Raw genomic sequence first — 22269 nt, 5'->3', positions numbered from 1 at the left:
CTTCATTTATTTATTCTTTATCCTATATGGAAAATAAAGCTTATTTTCACCATCAAGCCTAGGAAAAAAAAGAGGGGAAGATTAAAAGAGGAAGAAAAAAAAAAGCCGGGTGTGGTAGCCCACACCTTTAATCCCAGCACTAGGGAGGCAGAGGCAGGCGGATCTCTGTGAGTTCAAGGCCAGCCTGGTCTCCATAGTGAATCCAGGATAGCTGGGGCTACAGGAAGACCCTGTCTCAAAAAGATGGAAAAAGAGAGAGAGAGAGAGAGAGAGAGAGAGAGAGAGAGAGAGAGAGCCTAAGGCAGATGAGGACGAGGACACCTAAGGGAGTTTTTAACTAAAAGGAATCTCAGAAAGTGAGTGTTGGCATCCTGCTGTGGCTAGGTCTGAGTGTGTTCCTTTCTCTGGGCTGGACAAGGTTCAAATGTGCTCCCTCCTCCAGGCTGGGTATGATGTAAGCGTGCTCTCCCCCGTCCCTCCCTCAGGGCTGAACAAGGTCTGAGTGTAGTCCTGCACCCCTCACCTCCAAGCTGGACATAGTCTGAGTATGCTCCCCCCAAGGCTGGAAAAGGTCCAAGTATGCTGCCCTCCAGGCTTCATGGATTAAAACTGAAGCCCCATTATAAAGTATTAACAAGATAGAAACTTTATGGTTTTAGAAATGGGGAAGCAATTAGAATTAGATAAAATCATCAGGATGGAGCCCACCCCCACAACATCTCAACCCACTGCATTGAATCCTAGTGGGTCTATAAGAGGGAGACATACACCTCCCTCTTATAAGAGGGAGACATACAGATAGACATATACCCATGCTCTCCCTAACTGTTGTCAAGTGGTGTTCTACACCTTCTTGGGGATCTTTCAACATGGCTACCACCAAATTCAGCCTACAGTCCTTGAACCTATAAAACAAAATAAAGTTCTTTTCTTTATAAAGTTTATCCAAAATAAAGTTCTTTTCTTTATAAAGTGAGCCTGCCTGGGATATTTCAGTACAGTAATGAAAAGCTGACTAATACACTCCCCATAAACATCATTACAAGCAAAAATACTTGAATGGATCATAGTTGACCCAGGCCTCATTCAACTTCAAATTTAAATGAATACAGTCAATGATTTGTTGTTATTGTTTGTGCTTTCAAACCACAAAGAGCCTTAATCAATATAAAACATTGTTATCAAATGTAACAGTGTCAGCTCTATCTTACTTTGATGACAGAGACAGGGATAGACTCAAGCATCTTAGCTTGAGTTCAATAAGCAAACCAAAGCAGCATCTGCAGCTAAGCATCTTCTATCCAGGGGTTCATCACTATAGGAGGCAACATGCCAAAGATTCGACTTAAAGGAAGTGGGGCTTTATTTAATTACTGCCCAGGAAAGAAACCATGGTTGGTCAGCCTCTTCCCTAGGGGAAGGTGGGTACAGCCTAGGCCTCTTCTGTATATCTCTTGCTGCTCAGATGTGTCTCCATTAAGGGTGCATATCCTTTGTGAAGCCTTCTGTATTGAAGGAAAGCCAGCAGCCCAAAGAGACCAACCAGAGCCACCAGTGTTCCCGTAACCACTGAGAATGTTGTGGTCCAAACTGGACTTTCTTCCGCTGAAATTAAAATGAAAGAGAAGGTTCTACAATTAGTATTTCGTCAGCCAAACTCTCTCAGAAAAGGGAAGAATAAGCATATTTGTTTTTCACATGCATTTTTGTTGAGAAAGCAAAACTACCTTTACTGGAATTTTATCTCATCTTTCTTCACAATTTATCATATCCACAAATATTTTCTCAAGGAAGCCAGAAATGCATCTCTTAATTTAAATACAGCTTATTGCATTTTGTAAATCTGTTACAATAAATGTTTATATGCAGAACAAACCCTCTAAGGAAATACAGAACTACATTTGGAAGTTAGAAACTCATTTGTAGAAGTGCGTGCTAAAATGCTATCTGGGGGATTGTTAAATAAACAGCCCTCAGCAGGAAATTCTGCTATTGTCTCTACCCTTTTGATGGATGATAAATGTATGTAAGAAATCAGGTGGGCTCTTCTGACAGGAGACCCTTGATAACAGAAGCAGACTTGTTTATACCTATTTAGATGGCTGCAAATAAAATCAAAACCCCTCACCTGATAGATCTGCTCACAGTCTAATAGTACTTTCCTGTGAAATCAATGATGCTTTGAAATAAATATATCTATGTCTATTTGTCATTTCTCTAAAACATAATAGCTGTCGTTGGCCAGCAGTTCTAGAAATTCATCCCTTCCGTCAGCTTCCAGTTCTATACCCAACCTCATCTCAAGGCCAGATTACATTCCTCATGCTTTTCCTCCATCCCACAGAAGGCCAGGCCCATCCTGACTAGATTTCTCCAAAAGGATTTCACCCATCTTCCTAATCAGATCCACAACACTTGTTATTAGTTACAACTTCTTTTTGACATATTGTTTCTTAATTCTTTGATAATTTCATACAATGTATTTGTAATTTTATTTACTTGTATTTTATGTGTATGAGTGTATTGCCTACATGTATGTAAGTGCACCCATGTTGTGTAGTGCCCTCAGAGCACAGAAGAGGGCATTGAATCCCCTGGAACTGCAGTTATGGACAGTTGTTAACCACCATGTAGGTGGGAGGACTTAAACCCGGGTCTTCTGCAAGAGCTGCCAGTGCTCTTAATCACTGAGCCATCTCTCCAGCCCCCTCATACAATGTATTTTAATCATATTCACCCTCCACTCCTCCCTCTAACTCCTCCTAGATCCACCCCCACCTCCCCACCTACCCCTTAGTGTCCTCTTATTTTTTGAAATACTCCACTGAGTCCAATTTGTACTGCCCATATACTTCTGAGTGTGGGGTCAGCCACTGGAGCATGGTTGACCTATCAGGGGTCACATCCTTAAAGAAAACCAACTTTCCCTCCTCCAGAAGCTATCAACTGTCGATAACTCCTGAGTTGGAATGGAGGCTCATGAGCCCCACCTTGCTAGAATGTTGACTGGCTTGGTCATCTGTTGTGGGTCTCTCCCTCCCCTCGTGGGCCGTTGGCCACCAACCCACGAGAACAAAGGGAGCAGAAGCGATGAACGGGGTCAGGACGGCCAGTGAGCACAGATGGAAAAGACCTTCTGGGAGTCGGTTTCAGTGTTGCAACTTGCTTATTCAGTGGGGGTCAGGGAAAAATATAGGGTGGAGGCAGCAGCCAAAGCTTCACCTGTTGGTGTTCATAGTATGCTTTATTTGAATGTGGCAGGAGGACCCTATCATCTGGCTACAGTGCAATGCCTAATTATCATACAGAAAAAACCTGGGGGCAATTTATTGCAGGTAATTATGCAAAAGGTCATGTTCCAAATAAGGCCAGGCATCTGTGCTTGGAGGCACTTTCCATATAGCACCAAGCTCCTTAGAGCTATCTGGACATGGTGGACTACAACCTTAGCAGCAGGGTTCCCCTGCAGGGTCTTGCATAGGCTAGTTACAAATTCTTAAAATGTGGATTTTTTTCTGGGTGTGGTGGCACACACCTTTAATCCTAGCACTTGGGAGGCAGAGACGGGTGGACCTCTGTGAGTAGGAGGCCAGCCTGGTTGACACAGCAAGTTCCAGGCCAGCCAGGGCTAGATAGTGAGACCTTATCTCAAAACACACACACACACACACACACACACACAAACATACAGATTTTCATTCTACCATTTCTTTGATAAGCCACCCAAACTGACTACCTTTTTTCATTGTCCAAATCCTGTTTTCCCTTTTAAAAAATTATTTTTAAATTATGGTAACACACACATAATATAAAATTTACCATTTTATTTTTTAGTGCAGTTCTGTGGCATTAAGTACCTTCACATTGCTGTGTGGCTGTCACTGACATTGTCTACAGAACTTTTTTGTCTTACAAAACAGAACTGTTGCATCCAGAACACCTGTTCTCCCTGATCTTAGCCCCTGGATGCCACAGTTCTTCTGTCTCTGAAAAATTTATTATATGTTCTTTCTTTTTCTATTATTTATTCAGTGGGGGGGTGCATGTATGTGCACTCACATACCACAGCACACATGTGAAGGTCAGAAGGTAACTTGCCAGAATCAATTCTCTCCTTCCACCATGTGGATTCTAGGGATCTACCCCGAGTCATCAGGTCTGGCAGCAAGCACGTGCTTCAGGCCAGGTCACAGATCAGACCATAATGCACAGTACCTCTGCCTAGGCTTTCCAACAAAAAGGCGTTAGAAGCAAAAAGAATTTTCTTTCCACTCTCTGAGGTTTTGGTAATTTGAGCACAAAAGCCAACTGACCAATAGGCCTATTAACAGGAGAAAAATCACACAAATTTATGAATGTATTAAGTGCATAGGAGTTTCACAAAGTGTAAAACTTTAAGAAGAGCCATCTGGTTGAGGCTTAAGTGCTCACCATACAGGAGAATGGGAACCCAGGCTATAGTCAAGGACAGGAAAAGATGAAATGATTTTTAGGGGAGATTAATGGGCCCACAAGCAAATGATATACTGGAGGAAAGTGCTCCTGAGCTCTGAATGTGGCATCAAATCTAGTCTGTTCTATGAGTTCATCTTCTGAAGGACCTGGCCTTCAGGCAAATGGGGAACGTCAGAGATTCAGCCTTGTCTTGCACTTTGGGAGGGAAAGAAAGGGCAGAGAGGATTCAGGAGCCAATCAGAGAAACCTCGGTTCTCTTTAGTTCAAGCAAAGCATTCTGCGTGTCAATGTGCCACACACTCTGAGGGGTCATCTTCTGAATGCAAATGGGCTTTCCTCCTCCTCAGTTAAACCACCTGTACCCTTCCCTGCCTGTCTCTCTCCTTCTTCAGCCTAGAACACCTGCTCACCTACCTGGCATCTACCAGCCTCTTCAAGTCCAGTTCAAGATCCATCTCCTTCTTAAAGTCTTTCCCAAGTCCCTCACTCCCCTCTACCCTTGGTTGGAAGAGGATCAGAATATCCCATAATACAACATTTCTATAACATGCCCGTGTATAGAAGATCATTTTGACCTACAGGCATTTAACCTCCAGCAGGTACAGCTTCCTGGAGTTTCTGAAGCTGACTAAATTCAGAAATTCCCAAGAAAAAAGCACTACCAGAACTCCCCTCCCTGGAAGAAAGTTCATAGCTATGAAGAGATGGACCTTTATAAGCCATGCTAAAATAGCCTGTCTTCCACTAGTTTCCCTAAATATTTCCTCCCCAGTTTGCCACCTCTCAGAGCCCAAACCCTTTGTTCCTGTTGTGTCTCCACAATTTCTCATTCTTTCTTTTAAAATAGCATATAAGCTTCTGGACCACTGGCTTCTGTTCTTAAAAGGTCTCCCTGTCACACAAAGATTAACATCAAATCTCTCCTGTTAATATTTCTCTTGTTAATCTCAGCTGCTGAACATCAATGAGCCGAGAGCTAGTGGGGGGAAAAAAAATCCCTTCCTCACTGGTATCAGCTCCATCTCCCCAGATAGAGGCATAAATTTCATGGTCAAACCAATCAGTCAGCATAGTTTTGTACCTTCTGATAAGCTGATGAGTTTTAGACCTGTTTGAGCCTGCTAATTGATTGTTGCCATAGGAAATAAAAGGTCAGGGTGCACAGTCCAAATCTTCAAATATCATTATGTTCAATCCAAGAGGAAAAGGAAAGAGGTTCAAAAAATATATCCTTAGCTCCAGGAAGAAAGGAAACTCAAATCAGGAAGAACAGGAAGTAGATGCAGAGCAAAAGAGAAAATGGGGAGCAGACGCTAGTGCCTGAAAGGCTCAGAGGTCCGAGAGCGACCAGGGGAACTCAGAAGGGCTAAGACTTGGGGAAAATGATAGACACAAATGTGGAGACACCACTGGCAGATTCAATTCTTCCGGTTCTTGGCACATTAAGATACTTTGGGTGCTTTATCTTTCCTTTCTCAAACTTTCTTGAGATTCTGTGAAGAAAATGTAAAGTTCTCGGGCCTGGGCAAAAGACAAAAATTTGTACTTCTACATATACCAATCAAAATATCCTCTCTTATTTTTAAACAATTGGGAAAAGGTTTCTAAAACGTACATCTTAAAAGCAAGACTTAGAAAGCACAAATTTGAAAACATGCACATGACCAGTCTGTGCATCACGCTGTCCAGTCTGTCATCAGGCCAGTGTCAATCTGTGCAAACCTGCCCTGACAGCATCTGTGCAGTCAGGCTGATGAAGTGACTGATCCAGTTGCAAAGCCATTACAGTATATCAGTCAAAGAAGTACCAGTCTATATTCAAACCATGGTTGTGTATACTAATATTAGTCTTTTAAAATATTGCACTCCATTACTTTTTACAGTGATTGAGTTTTTGCTTTTTTGATGCTCTTTGACTCTGTTTTATTTTTGTTGTTGTTTTTCTTTTTCTTTTTTTGGTCTTTTTGAGACAAGGTCTTCCTATAGCCCCAGTGGGCCTGGAACTCCTTATGTAGAACAAGCTGGCTTTCACCTCACAGATATCTGCCCACCTCTGCCTCCTGAGTGCTGGGATTAAAGACTTGTTCCACCACGCCCGGCTCTCCTATCAAACTTTTGTGCTGAGATAAATCTCATGCTTCTCAAACCATAATCCCAGCCATGCCTGCAGATAAGGAGACCACACTAGTCCCTGTCTACAACTAGCTAGTTCCTTCTGACTTTATCAGTCATATATTTCAATAGCCATGGGGCAGTTTCCCTTGGATCCGATTAATTCAGACAGAATTGTGAAATCAGGCAGAGGAGCAAACATTGCCTCTGTGGAATAAGGTCTCTTAATAACTCAGAGTTTTCCAAAATAGTCTGCAGCCAGTTCCTTTCTGATGTTTAATTGGTAGCTTAATGGCTCATCTTGTTAAAACCAAGATATTCTAGAAAATAGCCAATAAACTTAGCTCAGCCTGAATACTTCAATTAAAGGTCTTAGTTTACATTTTAAAACAGAAAGAAAGAACACTTCCTTAGAAGTTAAATGAGTCACACATTTAGAGCTTGTATTCTGTACCTGGCAGATCAATGGCATAACTGTAGCCAAGTTGGTCTGCAGTTACAAAGAGTTCTTCATTAGTCACTGGCGGGAAGAAGGGAACCATGTTATACATCCGATTGTGACCGATGGGTGCCAGCTCTTGAGGCCAGGCATCTGTAGGAGGGTTGTTTCTTTTCAGCCACTCATCAAAGATGGCATCAGTAAAGGAATGGAGGACCTGCAAGGCAGTTGGACATGTTAATCAACCAATCCAGCTGGAGCTCTTGCTACAGCAGAGTGGAGTTCCTAACACCTGAGTTTCTATATCCCCAGCCCAGCCTTGATGACACATGTGCCATCCTGTTTGTCAGTTTTGTCCTTGTTGTTTGGTGATGAACTTTTCAAGGACATGTGGACACATCACCTCAAAGAGCATCATAAATCCTTTGGTCAAATGAAGAAATGAGAGTTCATGTTGCAACTTTCACACTGCTTTAGAAACATTTGAGACTATCAGCATATGTGTGCTAATTATTACTTTCAGAAAAAAAGGGAAAATAGGATAAACATACATTATAGTCAAAATTCAGATATATGGGTTTAGCATGAAAGAAAAGGCAGCATTGACCATTATTGTAAAATAAATACGCAGTAAAAACAAACCAAAGTGGGTTTTCAGATTGTGCTAACCTTTCACCTATTCATTTTGTAAGCATTTCCTTGAATTTTTGCTATAATACAACAATATAGAGTCTAAAGATGTTTGGATGAACACAGTATTCATTTTTATTTCTCAAAGAAGCTCTGAAGTCTTTTCAGAAAAAGCAATCACATGTTTTAAAATATTACCAGCACAATACCAATATGTGTGCCTAATTTTCCAACAGGGCACTAAATGAGAGTTCAGTTGAGATTTCACACCTAGCAGAGTTCTTTTATTCCTAGACCGCATGTTCAGGAGCTCAAGGCCAGAATCTGCTCTTCTTTCCTTCTATGTCTTAAGGATGGTCAACCCAGGATCACCGTATGAGAGGGCCACCTCTCTGGAGACACCCATGTTGGGAGGAAGCCCAAGCCAGTCACACAGAGAGACCACACAGAGAAGACGAAAAGAACAAAGGCTATCTAGGCCACAGCTGCTCCAGTGCCTGCCACCATCAGACTGCAGCTGCACTGAGACCCTGACCCACAAACTGTCCAGTAAAGTCCTCCTGAGTTCCTGCCCACACTCATGAGAGAGAAAATAAGAAATCATGTGAAATGAAAATGATCATTAGTTCTTCAAGTGACCAAGTGTTGGGGTGATCTCTTATATAGCCACAGGTAATGAGAGCAAAGGGAAAATGTCTGAACATCCTGTGACAGGCTCAGGCTTACTCCACTATGTACAGTGGAGTAACCGTCAAGGTTAGTGCTGATGTTCTAGAAGGGAGTGGCAGTAAGGGTTGAGATGAAGAGGTCCATGATTTAATGACCAAGGAAAGGACTGAAAACATCATTAGTGGACACCAGCATGTGGCAGTGGGAAAATGGAAATGATGACATAGCCCCTAGCACAGCTCCTATCGTGTTGGAAACGTGAGTAAGTGGTCACCATCTCTGTGACTCTATCACCAGCACTATTATTATTTTAACTTGAAAAAAGGACTTATGGGAGAAGAATGGAGGAATTCACATTTTATAAACATCTATGGACTATATACCTCTGACATCATAACTCTATACAAATAACTAATAAAAAACTGAGCATTTAAGAAAGCACATAATTAGCACTTAATAAATACTGTAATTAATGTTGTTAATGTTTGTTCTACATCAAACACTACTCTATGGACTTTAACTATAATGACATATTGAACGCTTAAACAACCTGATTTGGTAGATACTACTTTTATTACATGCTCAGCCTACTGTGACAAAGGACCACAGATTAAGTGGCTTAAATACTACACACTAATTGTCTCCCAATTCTAGAGAACAGAAGTCTAAGGCAAGATGTCAGTAGAACTGGTTCCAAGTGATGCAAGGGAGAATCTCCTAAGCCCTGAGCCCAGCTTCTGGTATATGATGGTGATCTTTGCCATTGCTTGTCTTATAGATTTCTGTCTTCATCCTCACATAGTTATTTTCTGTCTGTAACTGTCTGTGTCCAAATCCTTTCTGTTTCTATGGACATTACTTGCTCTGGGTTGAATGTTCTCTCCAAAACTAATGCTGAAATTCAATTGCCATTGTAATAGAATTAAGACGTGGGACCTTGAAGAGGTAAATAGGTCATAAGGGCTGTGACCTCATGAAAAAGTTAGTGCTGTGATTGTGGGGGTGAGTTATTATGGAATAGTTTCCTCATAAAAAGGATGATTTCTGCCTGTTTTTCCTTCCTCTATCTTGCCCTTCCCTTCACTGCCATCATGTTAAGATACAGCACACAGGGCCTCACCCAAAACCTATTACTTACAACTCACCCACATTATGGTATTCTTTTATAGCAGCAGGAAGTAGACTGAGGTTCCTCTCATACTGAATTAGGGACCTACATTACTCCAATGTGACTTTATCTGAATTACATTTATAACTAGAAAGTCACTTTTTGAGGGATTAGGAGGTCAGTATGTGAATGAGGGGAAGGCACAATTTAAAGCAAAAGAGTACTGTCACGGATGAAGAATATAAGGCATAGAGCACACAGCTGCGCTGTGATGGGGCAAGAATTAGAACCTAAGAAGCCCAGCTCTAAAGCCAAAGTCCTCAAACCACATTCTGCTTCCTCTGCTTCCAGCCACACAGTGCTACGATCATTCATCCAACCCTCAGAACCAACTACAACAAGACAAATTAGTTTGAAAGCATATTCTCAAGTCTTGACAGCAAGGAGAAAGCACGGAATTTGACTAAGGAGTTCTAGGCCAATTATAAACTTTAAATAATGTCTGAGTCCAAATCAGAGATAAAATTGTGATTAGCAAAAAGAGACATGAAAATCTCAAGACACAAGGAAGATGCAGTTTCAATGTGGCAAGAAGCAAATCACTTGGAAATGTAGTAGAATTCATCCAGTGCGAAGCATATAATTTAAAAAGCAGACAAAACTGTAAAGCAATTCATAATCTGCCAAGATAAAAGAATGAGAGAAAATGAGAGACAATAGGCTTCATAAGGCCATAAAACATACAATAAATGTCCAAGTAGGAGCAATATATAGAGTGCCCAATTTACAGAACGCAATAAAAAAGGAGACTGGAACATTCTGAGAAGATGCAAAGAACACAATAAAGATGCTACAAGTAATAACTTATCCACGAGTTACAAAGAGAGGTGGTGTAGCCTGTAGAATGGGTGTTTTTTGTTAAAGGTGTGGACAGTGTTCCTCAACAAGAAACCTTGAGTTTTCTTGGGATATTAACTGTATCTTTACTAGACACAACTTGAAAATGAACTTTGGTAATATTTCTGTAAAAGCCAAATATTATTTCAGGGTCAGATATGAAAGTAAAAGGCAAGTAAAAGTATATTGCTATGAATCTTTGTCTACTACAGACAGACATAACTAAGTTCGGTATTAAAATTTGAGCATTTCAGAAATGACATAAAATTTTGCATACAGGGGCAGGAGAGATGGCTCCACAGTTAAGAGACTGGTTGCTCTTGAAGAGGAGCCGGGTTTGATTACAAATACCCACATGGTAGCTAAAATCCGTCCTTAACTCCAGTTCCAGGGTAACCCAATGCAGTCTTCTGACCTCTGCAGGGATTGCACGACACAAGCACACTTACATACATGCAGGCAGTATACTCATACCTCTTTCCGGCAAAGCAAGGATAGATACAAGATGGAGAAAAATACTAAGTTTCAACTTAGAGGCATTGTTAAGGAAAATGTGATTACATGGTTTTAAAAAAATTAATGTAATCCTTGCAGGAGAAAGCAATCAGTCAATACAAATTGTACTCGTAGGCAAGAAAAAAATAAACCAGAATGTACACAAGGCTAAGGTTACTACAAAGGGTCTCAAGTCAGATCACTATAAATTCAGATTCTTGCTGGATTAGAGAAATAAGATTTCCTGCACCTGGAAAAAAGAAACCAGGAACATCTGAGTCTAGCTGAAAAAAAGAAAAAAAAAAAACTGTATCTATTACCACAGGCTAGCATGCTGCGGCTTATACAGCCTGAGTCCATGTGCAACCATCCAGTTTACAATCAGAGATGATCTCATTGTGGTAACAAGACATTGTTCTGGTCCTCTGAGAATCAGAACTTGAGTAAAAATTCAAATATGATTATTTAAAAGTCACAAGACAAACAGAGACACTGAGGCATATGGAAGCTTTAATTTAAAACTCAAACTAACAGGCATAAAGAAAAAAATGAGCCAATTTTATTAAAGGAAAGAATTCCTGATAACAAGCCCTTTAACGCCATGTTTAATCAAGAGTGTTATTCTATGGAAAGTTTTTATTCTTCCCTTGTTCTACCAAGAATTTGAAGCCATGTGTAATCAGGATGTTCGTTTTATGGGTCCCTAAATAAGCCACAGAGAATGGGCATGAAGGAGTTAAATAACACCCAGGCTTTTGCCTGGCTGGCTGAACTCTGCCACAGGGAGCATAATTCAATGAGAGTCAAGAAACAGCTTCTGGGACTGAAGAGCTGGCTCAGGGGTTAAAAGAACTGGCTGTTCTTGCAGAGGACCTGGGATCAGTTCCCAGTACTCACATAGCAGCTGACAACTCTTCATAACTACAGTTCCAGGGGCTCTGAAGCCCTCTTCTGACCTCTTTGGGCGTTGCATGACATGGGTACACTTACATAGATGCAGGCAATACACTCATAAACATAAAATAAATAAACACAATATTTTTCTTAAAAATAAATGGGGGCTGGAGAGATGGCTCAGCGGTTAAGAACACTGGTTGTTCTTGCAGAAGACCCGGGTTCGAATCCCAGCACCCACACGGCAGCTAACAGCTGTCCATTACTCTGGTCCAAGGGGATCCAACAGATTCTTCTGACCTCTGCAGGCACTGCACGACATGGGTGCACTTACCTACAGGCAGGCAATACACGCATACACATAAAATAAAAAGTAAGAAAGAAGGAAGGAAGGAGGAAGGGAGGGAGGGAGAGAGAGAAAGAAAGAAAGAAAGAAAGAAAGAAAGAAAGAAAGAAAGAAAGAAAGAAAGAAAGAAAGAAAGGAAAGAAAGAAAGAAAGAAAGAAAGAAAGAAAGAAAGAAAGAAAGAAAGAAAGAAAGAAAGAAAGAAAGAAAGGAAAGAAAAGAGAGCAAGCTTCCTATAGACTGAATGCATGTGTTGGCCCCAGATGCCCATGCTGAAACCCTAAGCTTGACCATGATGATCTTGGAAGCTGTAGGTCTTTGGAAGGCAACAGGCTGCAAGGTGGAGCCCTTATCAATGGACTCGATCCTTTACAAAATAGACTCCAGAGAACTTCTTGCTTTCAGCCATGTGAAGACACAAGAAAACAGTAATCTATGAACCAGGAGGAAGGTCCTCATCACACACTAAATCTGCTTGTGCTTTGACCTTGAACTTTCTAGCCTCTAGAACTGTGAGAAATAAATGGCTGTCATTTAAGTAACCTGATCTATGGTATTTTGGGTACAGCAGTCTAAAAGGGCTAAAGCACAATCATAGGTAGAAAGGACGTGCACTTGGCAGTGTCCTCTGGGCAGTGCTCAGCAAGCATGCTGTGTCTTTCCCATTGTGCTGCGATCTCCTCTCTTTATTCCCCTCCCTCCACTCTCCCATTGGACTCTAAGAAGACAGAATAGAAAGTCTTTTTTCTGGAGTTTGGGGGTAAAGTGTTTGCCATGTAAGTGTGAGAACCTGAGTTTGGATCCCCAGCACCTGTAAAAAGCCAAGTGTGGTATTGAACATCTATAATCCCAGCTGTGGGAGAGACAGACAAGTAGATCTCTGGAGCTCATTTGGAGTTCATCTAGTCTAGCTGAACTGGTAAGCTCCAGGTTCACCAAGAACTTACTTCAAAAATTATATAAATAAGTAAATGTAAAATAAAATTTAAAAGAAAAGATGGTTCAGAGAATAAGGGCACCTTCTGCCAAGCCTGGCAACCTGAATTCAATCCCTGGACCCACATGATGGAAGGAAAGAACCATTTCTTACAAGTTGTCCTCTGACCTCCACACACTGTAAGACACATCTGTGTACATGCACAGACAAAATAGATAACTGTTTTTAAAAGGTTAAGGGTGACTGAGGAAGACATCTAGTGACAACTTGTGTGACCTCCACGTTCACCTGCACAAACATGTATGCACACATGAGAAAGAAAGAGAATGTTTCTATTGCATTCTGAATAAGTTTTATCAGGAAGACACTCTAATGCATGCATATATAAATATACCTATGACTGTACTGAACATAATATACATGATATACAACATGTAATACCATGTATGTAAAGCAGCATTATAAAGAGCACTAGAAACTCCTTGAGAATAAAAAGCTTATGCTCTAAGGATTAAACTTTGAGCAGATGCAAACACCAGGTACAAAAGGGTTCTGCTATTAGTGTTTCAAATTTCAAAGAAGTGACCAGATCATCACGCATCCTAAGTGGACAATGCAGGCTGAAGAGAGACAGCTATAGCAATATTAGGAGGACCCGACCCAGAGCCACCCCCAGGACACTTTTTCCTACAAGATCACAGAAACTCTAAGAGACGGGAAACGGAGTCAATGCTAGACCATCTTGGATTTGCATATAAATCGTGGTTTGCCACTAGATTCATAATTTCAGCGGCTCAATAACAAAGTACATATAATTTATCTCATAGTATAGACTTAGTTTTAAATAGAGTATGTGACTATATTTACAAAGCCTAGAATTGAAAAGACCCCTTCCAGTGGTATTTAGCACCTACCAAGGTAACAATCCTCCAGACTAAACCCACAGAGACCCCCCAACAGGTGGTCAGTCATTCTCTCTGATATTTCAGCTCTCATAAAACTCATCAAGACATTATGTCACTTAAGAGGTAGTAACTGTGTATCTGTTACATAAAAATAAGTAAATGGTAGCATTAAAGAAGCATAAATACAATAAAACCAATGGCTCTGTCTTTTCAAAAGCCATGAAGAATTATTCAGACATGCCCTTCACCAATTAGTGTTAACTCCTATTAGCATGACCTAACAGGACTAAATTACCCCAGCTATAATGAAAGCAATTGTGAAGAGATCAAGTTAAGAATTGTTTAAACCGACAAAGGCAAAATTGTTGGAGGAATAGGCATGGGGCAATTCATGAGTAGGAAACTTTTCCTGCACTCGTTGATCAGGCTCTTTCCACTTGGTAAGCATCTTCTTAGCTTCTCTGAATTTTACTTTCTCCATATTTCAAGTAATTTATCATAAAGAGCTTTATGAGGTTAAAAGATTATGCTTGCATTAACACCCTGGAATAGGGGCTGTCACTGAATAATATAACAGCTTCTTTTTTTTTCTGGACAAGGTCTCCCTGTAGCCCCAGCTAGCCTGGAACTCACTATGTAGACCAGGCTGGCCTCAGTCTCACAGAAATCTTCCTGCCTCGGCCTCCCAAGTACTGAGATTAAAGGTGTGTGCCACCATGATGGCTTTAACAGCTTCTTAATAACAACCAAAAAAAAAGTTGGAAAAAATGCAGAGGACTGAGTCTAGGACCTCAAATGAGCTAGTCACATACTGTACTAATGACCTAACCTCCAGACCCTAACAAAAATTCATTAAGCATGTAAGCATGTAAGTTGGGTTATATGTAATGTCCGCAACAACACTAGCTTCTCATAAACTTAACAATAATAATACATTTTACACAACTATATTAGGTTTCATAAAAACAAAATATAAAAAAGGATGTTACAATGTGTTAGCTCACTCTCATTGATTCTGATTCCATTGGCTACGTGGGTGTGGTTTTTTTTTTTTTCCTTTTTCTAATTTTCCAGAAGTCATTATCTACAGATCACATAAAAGCAAATGCAAGCAAGATTTTGAAATGTGTAGGAAAGATGTAGCGCTTCTTTTATAAGAAAAGGAATGCAAAAGAAAATTTTTTACCTGCCAAAGTGGCAAAGAGGAAGAGGTGGGCTAGTACAGGGACAAAGAACATGGTGGCCACAGGGAAGAAGGTGACTGCCATGTAGGTGTTAAGAGAAATTGTCTTCAGCCTTTCAGAAAAAATTCAGCAATGTCTATCAAATGTCAAATGCATTTATCCACCTTTAACCAGGGGTTCTACCCTATCTGCTTATCTTACATATTCTAGGTTATCTGTCATACTATTATTTGTAAAGCAAAAGATTAGAAACTGCTAAATGCCTGCTATAGCTTCAATGTGGTTTGTCCCCGCCAAAATTCATGTTGATATTTAATTCCCAGTGTAAAGGTACTGAAAGGTAGTGGTAATTTTGAGTGACTAGGTCACGAGGGATCTGCTTCATGAGTGGACAGCACTCTTTTCCCGATAGTGAGGGAGCACGGTACACTCCCTAATGGGAGAGGACTAAGACAATGCCCATCTAGGGGACACTAGCTAAAAATTTCTGGATAAATCCATTCAAATAACCAGGAAAGGAAATGAGAATACCTTTTATGAAGGGATACATTAGTGACATGGGAAGGGAGGGAAAGGGAAGGGGAAGGAAGGAAGGAAGGAAGGAAGGAAGGAAGGAAGGAAGGAAGGAAGGAAGGAAGGAAGGAAGGAAAGAAAAGGAAGGGGGAGAGAAGATGAAAATCTACAGCATATTTCCATGTATTTAAATATGTAAACCTATTTACTCCTATGTTTATAAACTATATCTAGAGAAAAAGGATTATAGGTGGCTAGAAGATACCAAGGACTTCATTTGGGTATTTTTCCATCATGATCCTCTTATGTACATTATTAATTTTAAGATTTAAACATTTAAGGAGGGCAAAGCATATGATTAGTACTCATGATACCCTGCCTTCAATTCCCAGCACCAAATGGAATTAAAAAGTTAGGAAAATATGCAACAGCCTTATAATAAAGTAAACTAAGCAAAAATAGGATAGTGTATATAATATATAACTTATAATTGCAACTGTATACAACTTGAAACCATGAAAGTATAAAAGTTGAAACAGGGGGCTAGAAAGATGGCTCAGTGGTTAAGAGAACTTACTGCTCTTGCAGAGGACCCAGGCTCAGTTCCCAACACCCACATCAGGTGGCTCATAACTGCCTATAACCCCAGTTTCAGGGGATCTGGCATCCTCTTCTGCCCTCTGTGGGCACTCCATATACATGTCACATGTAAATTTACACAGGCACACATATATACATGTAAAATTTTAAAAATAAATAAATTGGGGCCTAGAGAGATGGCCCACTGGTTAAGAGCACTGGCTGTTATGCAGAGGACCCAGGCACTCACATAGTGGCTAGCAACTGTCTGTAACCAATTCTAGGGGACCCTATACCTTCTTCTGGCCTCTGAAGGCATAGCATGACACAGGTGCACTTCCATACATACAGGTGTGCTAGATAGCTTTAGTGTCAACTTGACACACCTGGGTTGAGGGAGCCTCAATTGGGGAATTGCTTCCATAGGACTGGCCTGTGGCCATGTCTGTGGGGCATCTTCCTGATTGTTGAGTGATGTGGGAAGGCCTGTGTTGCATAAGAAAGCAGGCCGAGCAGGGGCCATTGTATTAGAAAAACAGGTTAAGCATGGGCCAGGGGAGCAAAGCCAGTAAACAGCATTCCTCCTCCTTCTAAGTTCCTGCCCCAAGTTCCTACGTTGGTTCCCTGATGAACTGTGATTTGGGAGATGTAAGCTGAATAAACCCTTTCCTCCCCAAGTTGGTATTGGTCAGCGTGTTTTGTCATAGCAATGGAGAGACAAACTAGGACAACAGGCAAAACAGTCATACACATAAAATTAAATAAATAAATAACAAATAAATAAAAATTAAAAAATTGTAAAAATGAAATGAAATTGTGAGCATTTTAAAGCTTTCTCAGGCTGGAGAGATGGCTCAGTGAGTAAAGCACATACTATACAAACATGAGGACTTGAATTTGGATTCCCAACACCATTGTAAAAAGCGAAGCATAGTGCTCTGTGTCTGTAACCTAGCACTGGGGAAGTAGAGACAGATTCTGGGACTCCAGGTTCAGCTAGAGATCATGCCTCAAAAAAAATAAAGTGGCGAGAGATAAAGACACCCAATGTCAACTTCTGATCTCCACACGCATATGCATGGGTGCATACATTCACACACATGCATACACTGTCCCACAAGCTTTTATATCAACTTTTCTGTAATCACAAACTATATAAAAACCATCTAACCCACTAAAAATTAAACTTTGATATAAAACAATGTTTTAACTTCAAAAATATCAGTCTAAATATGATTCTTGTTATTTAAATAAAGTGGATCTGTTTTCAAGTCCTTCAGTTTTGGATAGGAACATGCAACATCTTAAACTTTGAAAATTTTCAACTGAACTCATACAAGTTCAGAAGTATTTTATACTTATTATTAAGATCTTTTAATTTCCTTAGAACAGTAGCCTCAGATGTAGTCTTACCGGGCTAACAGGGTAATCCATTAGCTATTAATGCTTAGAAGTTGTTTTCTCTTGCTGTATATTCCAAAATGAATGGATCTATACTCTCCAAAGATGGCCATTGTTAAGAAATAAAATGGAGGTGCTGGGGAGATGGCTTGTGGATAAGCACAAGGACCTGAGTTCAAATCCCCAACACCCACATAAAAAGTCAGGAGCTGTGGTGTGCACACCTGTAATCCCAGCACTGGGGAGGTACAAACAGGTGAATCCAGAGGCCTGCTGGACAGCCAGCCTACCTGAATCAGTGAGCTCCAGGCTCAGCGAGAAACCCTGTCTCAAAAAATAAGGTGGTAAGTGATTGAGGAAGACACTGTATGTTAATCTCTGGTCTCCACTCACATATGCACCCACACATATCCACACACACACACGGTAATAAGACCACTTTTGGATCTCAATCCATTGAGAATTTTAATGTATACAGAGGAAAACAATCACACCAGCTATCTGGTATTAACTAGTCAACTCCTGGTCCCCACATATATATTCAAAAAGTATAACACAAAAGTCACAAAGAAATGCCACCTCCATCCAGTCAGAGGACTATCACCAAAAAGACAAGGATAAGAGGGCCAGTGAGGACATGAAAAAGGGGGACCTGGCGCACTGTTGGTGTAACATTAGTAGAGCCATTATGAAAAACAGTGCAGACCGTTACTCAAAAATTAAAAATAGGAGTGCCATGGGACCTACAAATGTTACCAGTGGGTTTAAATAGAAAGGAGATACATATTTGCACTCTCGTGTTTCTCATAACGCTATTCACAATAACCAAGACAGGGAGTCAACCTAAGTATACATGTAACGCCAAATTCTCTCCAGGGAGACCCACGCACTCTCCTGGCTCCCAGGCCCACACTGTCCTAACCTGACCCACAAAACTGACCATGCATTCTATTTGTGGTTTTGCATAAAGTTTATGATGTCTGAAAGAGAGTTACTTACAAAGGCATACATTCATGGGCTCTTTCCCCTACATCTCAGCTGAGCTTTGTGAGATCCGCCACCACCTGTACCCGTGCTCCACCAAGATGGCAACTTCCTGCTATTTCCCAGCTTCTTCGCATCTGTCCTTAGACCCTCCCCCTCATGCAATTGAAGCTGACTGATTGGATGGGAGGGGTGACTGTCTGCCTGTCTGCCCCTCCGTCTACAGGATCACTTAGGGTTCAGACCTTCAGCTGCTGCTACTGGTTTGCTGGGAGGACACGCCTATCCAACAATAGAACAGAGGAATTGATTTTAAAAAGTGAGTTGGGCGTGGTGGCACATGCCTTTAATCAGGAAGCAGAGGCAGGCGGATCTCTGTGAGTTCAAGGCCTACATAGTGAGTTCCAGGACAGCTGGGGCTACAGGGAGATCCTGTCTCCAAACGACGAAAAAAAAAAAAAAAAAAGTGGTTCAAGGCTGGTGGTGGCCCAGGCCTTTAATCCCAGGAGGGAGGCAGAGGCAAGCGGATCTCTGAGTTCGAGGCTAGCCTGGTCTCCATAGCGAATCCAGGCCAGCTGGGGCTACAGGAAGACCCTGCCTCAAACAGACAAAAACAAAAACAAAAAGTGGTTCAAGGCTCAGTTGGCAGAGTGCTTGCCTAGCATGCATGTAAACTTAGATTTGATTCCCTAAACCATATATACCGTTTCTCAAAATATAAAGTTAAAAGTGGAACACATACACAGTGGAAGACTCTTTAGTTATTTTTAATTTGTTTTGCTTTGTTTCCTTTTTTTCTTTGAGACAAAATCTCATGTAGCACAGGCTAGATCTGCAATCACTATGTAATCAACGATGACCTTAAACTCCTTCCTCCACTTCCTGAGTGCTGAGATTACAGGCATGCAACACTATGGCCAGCTTCTGTTGAATTAGTAATGATAATCTGTTCTTTCTTGACAACACAGGTGAACCTAGGCACATTATACCAGGTGGATTAAGCCAAGCACGGAAAGACAAAGACTGTAGGATCCCATTCAAATATGCTCCCGAAGAGCATCTTGAGGAATTAGGGAGAACATCACTCACCTCCAACACAGCTGCTTTCTTAGTAGTTACTGGTTAACTTTATAGTCTCTTGGCTTCCTCTTCTTTTTAAAAATATTTCTGGGCTATATCTAAATTTAATACAGAAGGCAGCAATGCTTAGCATTCCTGTGGTCTAACCTCATTTTCCATGATAAATGTGTGCATTTGCTTGAACTATCACAGGAATGATTAGGATTTCAGAGATTGCTTCTCTGCTTCAGCGTTCTGCCTCCTTTTACTCTCTATTGTGATCATACACAACTTCTCTTGCTTGAAGAGATTTCACAAAATAATTTTAATAAAAGCTCTATGCAATATATTTGCACAAATGGCCTCACCGATTTGAAATTCCTGAAGCTCTAACTCTGTTAACTAAAATAGTTTAACCTAAATTTCAATATGCAAAAAATCATTTAAAGCTGAATTGGCTTCAACATAAAACTCTTTGTAAATAGCCTGAAGAAAATGTGTGCTGTGAAATCAGTGCCAAGATGTTATTCCCTCTGTCTTCAAAGAAAGGCTGTGGCTCTTTTGCTTTGTTTTTTATTTTCATATGTATATATTAACTTATTACCAAAAAAACACAAAATTTTAAAAATGGAAGGTATTAAAAGTAATGACAACAAAGACACCCTCTATTATCTTTGAATTAGATATAAATTACAGCATTCTTCATTAATAAAGTCATAATGTGGGATCTCATCTAGGACAGGAAGAAACTATGACTTAAGAGATATCCCAGGAGATGAGTCAGAAAGATTACAAGTTCAAGACCACCCTGGGCAACACAGTGAGACCCTATCTCAAAACAAAATGTGGGCCAGGTTTGGTGGCACTCACCTTTAATCCCAGCACTACAGAGGCAAAGGCAGGCAGAGTTCTGTGAGTTTGAAGCCAGCCTGGTCTATAGTGAATTCCAAGCTACCTGGGGCTACAGGAAGACCTTGTCTCCAAAAAAAAAAAAAAAAAAAAAAAAGTGAGAGAAAGAAAGAGGGGTTTATACCTTATAACCCTACTGCAAAGGAAGAAAACTACTCCATTAGATTAGGGTCAGGCAAAGTAAAACCTAAACTTATTGTACTAAGTAAAATAAGGTACACACACACACACACACACACACACACACACACACACACACACACTGCATTGGCCCACTACCTGTTTTTCTAAATAAATGTTATTGGTACACCACACTCTTCAGTTTGTACATTGTCTATGGTTGCTTTCATGATATGGTGAAAGAACTGAGAGGTAGGGATACAGTGATACAGTACTTGCCAGCATGCATAAGGCTCTTGACTTAATTCCTAGTACTGGAAAGAAAGAAAAGAAAGAAAGAAAGAAAGAAAGAAAGAAAGAAAGAAAGAAAGAAAGAAGAGAGAGGGAGGGAGGGAGGGAAAGAGCAAGAGAGAGAGAAAGGGAGGAAGGGAGGGAGGGGGAGGAAGGGAAAGGAAAGAAGGAAGGAAGGAAGGAAGGGAGGGAGGGAGGAAGGGAAGAGGGAGGGAGGGAAGGAGGGAGGGAGGAAGGGAAGAGGAGGGGAAGGAGGGAAGGAGGGACCGTAGGATGGAGGGATGGAAGGATGGAGGGACGGAGGGAGACTTGAGTAACTGAGACTCTCTGGCCCAGAATGCTCAGAATCTTTTCTGTCAGACCTCTTACAGAAAAATGTGGCCAGTCTTTGTGAGTGGGCTTTAATGGACTTTAGAGGGCTTCCTTTAAAGGCAATAGCAGTTCTACTGACAACCAAGCTATCAGCATTGCTATTATTTCCTTTAGGAGGAGAGGGAGGTCTGGGATATCCTCCTCAATTTGTCAGAGAATCCCACGATTCTACTCATAATATTTTGAAACATTGGTAAGAGATATTGTGACACTATCCTTGTGAATAGGCATTATATGTACAAATGACATAGTTGTGTGTACAAATGATACAGTACATAAAAGCGATATAAAATACATACTTTAATAGAAACATTTTTAGAGACATATAGTTCAGATGAAGAGCAGAAAAGGGAAACAGCAGAAACCTAGACAGGAGCTGATAGCTGAGGTGGCACAGGAAAGTGATCTGAAATGTGAAGACAGGGGCCTTGAACAAGAAGGCACTGTGGAGACAGCAAAGGCAGCTGTGGAGGCCTCACAGAAGAGTCCCCACCTAGTTGGAGCCTGAGGCCCCCACCATCTACACCCCTAAAAACTCCATCATGTATTTCTGATACACAGATATGAGAAGAGAAGCAATTTCTAGAAGGTAGTATCATCCCCACTACCTCCTTTCACCTCAAGATGTCCTGAAGCTCATCTTGACCATACTTGAATAAGTCTGGAAGCCTGAGAACTCTGTTCAGTCCTGGGAGACTCCATCCATCATTCACACGACCAGGCAAGGCGAAGGTCCTTGAAAACTCTACCTTTACTCACATTTTCTATTCTGTATGTAGGTCCAGCAAAGGACAATAAATCACCCTTGAAATCCCTCTGACTCCATGCTTGTCTGTCAGTTGCCTTAGGGCACAACTGTCTGCTTATGTTGAACAAGATAAGGAACCTCAATTAAGGTTTAGAATTCAAACACAACACATGGTTCTCTAATTCTCTCCCACAGAAAACATTATTTTTATGATAACATTCAAA

The 22269-nt window shown here is 40.9% G+C and overlaps 1 protein-coding gene across 3 annotated transcripts in view; it reads right to left on the bottom strand.

The window, feature by feature from the left end:
- Positions 1 to 1401: 1401 nt before the first annotated feature.
- Dct (dopachrome tautomerase) overlaps positions 1402 to 22269 on the bottom strand; it is a 41006-nt gene continuing 20138 nt past the window's right edge. Inside the window, exons 7-10 of one of the 3 annotated variants that reach the window (XM_008827002.2) lie at positions 19291 to 19320; positions 7846 to 7857; positions 7022 to 7223; positions 1402 to 1611 (exon numbers count right to left, since the gene is read on the bottom strand). In XM_008827002.2, coding sequence (XP_008825224.1) covers positions 1433 to 1611; positions 7022 to 7223; positions 7846 to 7857; positions 19291 to 19320 — 423 coding nt within the window. In that variant the 3' untranslated portion in view covers positions 1402 to 1432. The remainder of the gene's footprint in view (positions 1612 to 7021; positions 7224 to 7845; positions 7858 to 19290; positions 19321 to 22269) is intronic. The other 2 variants (XM_008827003.2, XM_008827004.2) reach the window with 2 other exon arrangements.

The sequence above is a fragment of the Nannospalax galili genome, unplaced genomic scaffold (assembly GCF_000622305.1).
Source record: "Nannospalax galili isolate Female #2095 unplaced genomic scaffold, S.galili_v1.0 scaffold272, whole genome shotgun sequence".
Lineage (NCBI taxonomy): Eukaryota > Metazoa > Chordata > Mammalia > Rodentia > Spalacidae > Nannospalax > Nannospalax galili.
The sequence above is the reverse complement of the archived record's forward strand: the minus strand, read 5'-3'. Positions and strand labels throughout refer to the sequence as shown.